General features: G+C 37.6%; 1 protein-coding gene across 1 annotated transcript; it reads right to left on the reverse strand.

Moving 5' to 3' along the window:
* Positions 1 to 4,341: 4,341 nt before the first annotated feature.
* Positions 4,342 to 5,316, reverse strand: LOC150092277 (melatonin receptor pdcr-1-like). The gene has a single exon (XM_090414836.1). The coding sequence runs from the start codon at positions 5,314 to 5,316 to the stop codon at positions 4,342 to 4,344; it is 975 nt and encodes a 324-aa protein (XP_090270962.1).
* Between the last annotated feature and the right edge of the window lie 1,259 nt (positions 5,317 to 6,575).

A 6,575-nucleotide genomic window follows, 5' to 3' on the forward strand; every position in this document is an offset into this window, starting at 1 on the left:
TTGAGAAGAAAAAGCTTGTTCGCGAATGTTACTTTTACGGACATTCATGTCCACGCTAGGATTTGAATCCATCAGCTGTTGGAGAGAAGGTGTGTCATCCACTCGGCCAAACTAGGCAGGAGTTTAGCCTCAGAAACTAGGTAATACCTGGCTCAGGTATTATTCTAATATATTCAGATATTCTAATACCTGAGCCTGATTTTAACCAGGTTCAGGTATTATTCTAATATATTCAGATATTCTAATACCTGAACCTGATTAAAATCAGGCTCAGGTATTAGAATCTGATTTTAATCAGGTTAAGGTATGATTCTAATATATTCAGATATTCTAATACCTGAACCTGATTAAAATCAGGCTCAGGTATTAGAATCTGATTTTAATCAGGTTAAGGTATGATTCTAATATATTCAGATATTCTAATACCTGAGCCTGATTAAAATCAGGCTTCGACTGAGAAATTTTCAGAGCAAGCGACGTGTCGCTTCGTCAACGGCTGCTTTGAGGACAAAATGATAACTGACAGCCATGAGTATTATGTTGAACAGAGTGAATCGAACTCAAAAATAAGGAGTTGATTTGCAGATGAAGTAGTCTCAGAAGCGTCGTATTTTCGCTACTAAAGTTCAACAGATATGTTCGGTCGTTTGGTGTGTTATAAACGCTAGCCAGAGAGACGGAAAAGTGATTGACGTCCGTTTTACCCCATGTGCGTATTCCGAAAATGCAATTTAAAATGTGGTTCCACAGTGTTGTGCGTCTCTCACACGTTTGCCGCAACATTTTACATAGTAATGTCACTTTCATCGCTTGAAGCTCCGTTCTCGTGTTTGCAGCGCACGTTTTTGACTTTTTATTCATTGTTTGCTTTTTTTTTTTCTGCTCGCATCGCTCATGTGACAGCCAGCAGTTTATGAGATTTATAGTCTGTATCGAGTGTCGCTTGGAATTTCTTTTTCACTCCATCCACTCATGCTTTTAAACTTCTTCATTTACAAATGCTAACTTTATAACGTTTACTTTATTTTTTTAAATGGGATCGTACGATAGAAGAAATACGTGGCCAAGGTGGCCACCAACTTCAAAAGTAACACTTGATATAACCTACTTCTCTTTGCATGCTATTTTAAGAACCCATTTGCGGGAAATGTCCCCAAATGCTCGTACGATACGACACTGGCGAATCTAATTTATTTTTAAGTATTTGAATGATCGCATTCGTATGAACTTGATCATCATAAGTTTGTTTAAATTGCCGAAATTTAACTGTCGTAACATTTCCCAACGAACCTCACGACTGACGTGCGAAATAAAAACGATAAAAACTATTTCAACAACCGTGGAGAATAGTTTAAACGAATTAATTCAAATACAAGGTTTTCTAAAGAGGATTTTTTTCCTCAAAAGAAAGATTTTCTTTAATGGAATTAAAAGAAAATTAAAAGAATTAAAAAAACTCATTCTTCAATAAGAATCAGAACTCTCTTTTAAAATATCATCACCTTTATAAGGACATTTGGAATGAAACTGAGTTAGTCAGTCTCACACGACAGCCGACCAATCGGTAAACTCGGTTTATTTTATCCTGAGTTTCATCGGCAAAGTGGTCAGAAGAACGCACATAGCTTACGGACAATTTGACCTCAGAGGCTTAGTTGCTTCAGTTCATAGATTAAAAGTTGGTTGCACTATGATTTTGTCATTCTTTTAAATGAATTATTCTTCTCTCTTTTCAACTATTGTATTATCCATTCAACAATGAAACATATAACAATGAAATAACGCCTACGATGATAAAATATGCAAACGTCCCTATAAAAAAAAATCACTTTTACATCGACTTCAGTATCCTTAGTATAAACATCAACATAAATGACGTACGCCATGATGACAGATGGTACTTACAGGCATCCAGATCAATCCTCCTATTCTTGACATACACCCACGCAAATACAACAACCCACCCTCACTGATTAAACCCCGAATGATTCATTTCGTCCCCAGGGTGTCTTTGTAAGTTAGACATTGTCCGTCACAGAGTGTCTGATTTAGAATTCTGTGATTTTGACCCCTGGTTCCCTGCCCACCAGTAGCATTCATCTCCAAAATTACTCTGACTTCTTCACCTTATAAAATAAAACTTCTTATCCTCCGACTTTCTGCAATCCTACTATCCAAATAATGAAATTAACTCCCTAACTTTCTTTATTCGACATTGTTTTCTAGGACAGCCTTCCTTATGAAGTATTCCCAAACTATAACTCAACAATGTAAAGCCTTAAGAAGGATTGTCATGATTTTAAGCGTTGTCTACCATTTTATTTTCTCTTTTAGATAGAATTACGTTTCAAAAAAAAAAAAAAACCTTGTGCGATATAATTATAATTAAACCAGGAGAAATATATAAGCGAGATAACAATGGGAATGAAAAAATCGCTTGAACAATTAAGAAAAAAATCAAACAATTAGAATTCTGATTGTTGATTTATACTGAGTGGTCAACGAGCTTTGATGCGTCATTAATCACGTGATATCTTTAACTCGGTAATGTTCGCAATTGAAAATTTATCTAGCATACAGTTAACAATATAATACTTCTAGAAAAGTCACAGATTTATTCCAAGACCACTCCAGTAGATATTAACTGCATGAAAGTATTAATACTACTCACTGGACACAAATAAACAATTCCTAACCAATCAGACTGTCGTACTTCTTTATCGGTTGGTTGCTCGTAGACAAAGTCCATTGGTTGCCAACAATAAGAGTAAAGAATTGGCAAACAATGGGATGTTTAACAAATACATTGGAATAAATTATCAATAGAAATAAATTGCATTGTTTAGATGAACACCAATGTTCTAAATCAGTTACGATTTAGTAACAGGGAGAGAAGAATGCTAAAGAATATTATCGGAGTTTAAAACAATAATAAATGTTTTAAAAAATAAAATAAAAACTAACAAAATTTTATCAGCAAATTTTTTTTTTTTAATAACAAAAATTATATCTTTCGATTAAGCATGTCACAAGTAATTACATACCAGGTCGACTTGCCATCAGAATAAACAGATATGTAAACAAATACACGAACAAAGAGATAAGTCAATTGACATGCACGCATTTGATTCAGAAAGCAAAATGGCACAAACACGTGGCTTCATTTTGTTGAGTTCAACAATAAGCACACGCACACCATAACAATCTGTGTATTTACAATTGCTTTGAAGCACTACTTTGTGACGTAACAATGTACGCGTTGATATCATCTCTATTCACCAATCAAAATCACGCAGATTGCGATTTTCAACTAGGGAAACAGAGTGCGCTTTTAGCGAAGTACTTGCGTGACTTTAAAAACACAAGCAGTTTTGTAAACACCCATTTTTGACGTCATTACGAACATCTGCGTCGTTTATCGTGGAAGGGAAAAATAACCTTTCAAAATAGCTGAAGTTTTCGCTCTCATTGCCTGCATCGTAAGAAATATCTTTCTTTGTCTTCAAATACTTGGAATGATTTGTGGAAGTTTAACTTCAAAAGGGTTCTGCGAACCGATTATAAAAAAAAAAAAAAAAAAAAAAAAAAAAAAAAAAACCGAATATTAATAACACAAAAACACGTGTGTCAAGTTAATGTCTTTCCCCTACAATAAATTAAGAATACGTCCTTGTAAACCCAAGAACGATAATGCTTATGGTCACCATGGAAACGGTGATATCTTATTATCAATTTATACAATTATGGATAAGGGCTAACTAATTTCTTTTACTTTGAGAATTACATCATCATGCATTTCTTTCTTAGCATGTTCAGGAGGATGCTCAGGTACATACTGAGCATCCCCTTTAAGATTTAATGGGATAGCAAGAAAATTTTCTAAGCATTTATAAGATAGTTTGCGCTAATATTCCTTAGAAAGATGAATCTTTGCATGTACTTTAAGCATTGTTCTCTTCACTCTATCTTTTCGCTAATTTACATACACGTTCTATCGTCTATTATCTTATGAATAGCAGAACATTTTTAGCGGAATGTGAAAGAGTTGTTTGCAAGATGTCAGTCAAGTATTTCGACCAATGTGGTCACTAATCCTAACCTGATTAATCCGTCCTAGACAAATAACAATTTTTTTTTTCATTCTATACAGAAATCGCCATTTTGTTTTTTTAGTTTATTTGATGCTGGCCGTGTTCCGTCTACCAACATGAAATGGAACCCGCAAAGAGTACTTAAATCTATACAATACTAAAGACAAAAACATTGAGATCACAAACCAACTTTGGAAGAGCTTTGATGTTGGGGCTGAGCGAAGCAGGGACGCCCCCTGCTAGCATACATTCACACTATGAGTTGCTGTCTTGCCTTGGATCGACAACAAAGGGACATACAGAAAAACTTCAAGCCCAACCTGAATTTTGGGCTCATAACTACATATACAATCGGCTTCCAAATGCAGTCTGAGATGCCCAACCACAGGAAGCAAAAATGGAGATTATGGGAACTCATAGTGACTCCAGCTATGACTTCGTAGATGTGAAGCCCGAACCATGGCAACCAAGAAAAGAGGAAGAGAAGGATGACGACAAAGGCCATGACGTGGTCCGGGTTCGATAGATGCTCGCTCAATGCTGAGGCATGTTCTTTCTCTTCCTTGGTCATGCACTGACGCAGCTTGTAGATTGTGGAGAAGATGTAGAAGTAAGTGTAAGTGATTGTGATGGATGTCGGGGCCAGGACTAGTACCGCCAGAGTGATGCTGTAAGGGATCATGTTGGCGAGATCCAGCATGCAAATATAGCCGTCACTATAGAAACGGCCCTTGGAAAATCCTAGCAAAGGAGGGCAGCATAGAAACATCGAGGTCAACCAGGTGAACACCATCCAACATTGGCACCTTGTCCTGGTCTGGATAGCATCGTATCTTAGAGGTTTACGGATCGCCAAGTACCTGTCAACCGATATCCACATGAAAGTGTACAGACAGACACTCCACAGGGTCAACTCGACGAAGCCGACCACGCGACACATGATATCCCCGTACACCCACTCTTTAGCGATGGCAGGGTAGACCGACAAAGGCACTATCAGAACCCCACACAGCAGGTCGGCTACGGCCACAGACAGAATATACAGGTCCATAGCTTCCTTCTGGCTCGGAGAAGTGAGTACGGCTCCAATGACCAGGACGTTGGAGCAAATGATGGTGATGCAGATGATCAGGATGAGTACAGCTTCCACCATCCGTTCTACATTCATGGGCTCGAGTCCGTCCTCATTTAGTGCTATTGGTTCTCCATGGGAACGGACTATCATCGTAGCTGACGAGGGAGGATGGATGCAGAGGAGGGATGTTGCAGGATGGATAATAGTCTTGGTTCCTGTACACACCCACGCCACTTCGACGGATCTGGAAGAAAAAAAAAAGAAAAACGGAGAAAGTCAATCGGATTGTAAGACAAATAGACTATTTAAAGATAAGGCAGAAAACAAAAAAAAAATATTTAATAGCAATATAACGTACATACTGCGCTACTGTGCGAGTGAGTGAGTGAATGAGAGAGAGAGAGAGAGAGAGAGAGAGAGAGAGACAGAGCTGCGATATCGATTAGCAGTCATGGTGGCCAAAGCTGCCGTATGTCGCATTGGGAGAGTTGCAACATGTTAGGGAATACTCATCGCCTGCTGTGAAATGCTTGCTGTTTCGGATGGCTTTGAGTTAATGTTGTGTCAAAAATAAATTGACAAACTTGACACTTTACACGGTGTTGGTGCCTGCTGTGCACCGACTTCCTCCTAGTTTCTCGGCAGCTGGTTGCCCAACTGACTGAGGTACTGCACGAGCGATGGATTCTCTTCGCTGGCATTTTCACTACAAATTTATGTTCAACATTAGTGATGTACACTTACATTTTATCTGTTTGGCTCATCTTTCGGATGTATAGTTTGCACGAAACAGTAAAGAACCGACTGCAGTGTTAGTGTTCAATTGCATAGAACATAAAGAAAGAAAAACGAATATAAAAATAAATAAATAATTAAATTGTAATTGTCGTTAGATGTGAACTACCTATCTATAATACAACGTTAAAGAATAAACTGACTGCCTTTTAGCATTAATTTATCATAGTTGTGAAATCGACTATTTCAATTAAAACGCGCTAATGGCTTCACGTGATGAGTGTGTGCCATTGTTAAAAATCCATTATTTCTATATCGATAACAATAGAGAAGAACAACAATGAAAATGTCAGTTTAGGTAAACAATATTTTGAAATAATGAAAGATATCACTGTTGTAATCATACTCGTGTTTCCGCACGAGAGGCTATTGTTCAGGTATGAGTTAACTCTTTCGCTAATGGTTCACGACCTTTCGAAAATGGGATTTCTCTCTGTGTGTTAATATGCTTTATACCAAGCGCGCATGTCTGCATGGTTTCCATTAGTGGAACGCGCGCGTCAGAGACGCATGTAGCGTGGGATCGATTCCATCTTCGAGATGTTGTTTTTATTAAGAACGCAAATAAAAATTGAACCATTGAGGCGTTTGTCATCAAGAAGGTTACGTATAAT

This window comes from Typopeltis vanoorti, chromosome 26, assembly GCF_054136105.1.
Source record: "Typopeltis vanoorti isolate ZY-2024b chromosome 26, IOZ_Tvanoo_1.0, whole genome shotgun sequence".
NCBI lineage: Eukaryota > Metazoa > Arthropoda > Arachnida > Uropygi > Thelyphonidae > Typopeltis > Typopeltis vanoorti.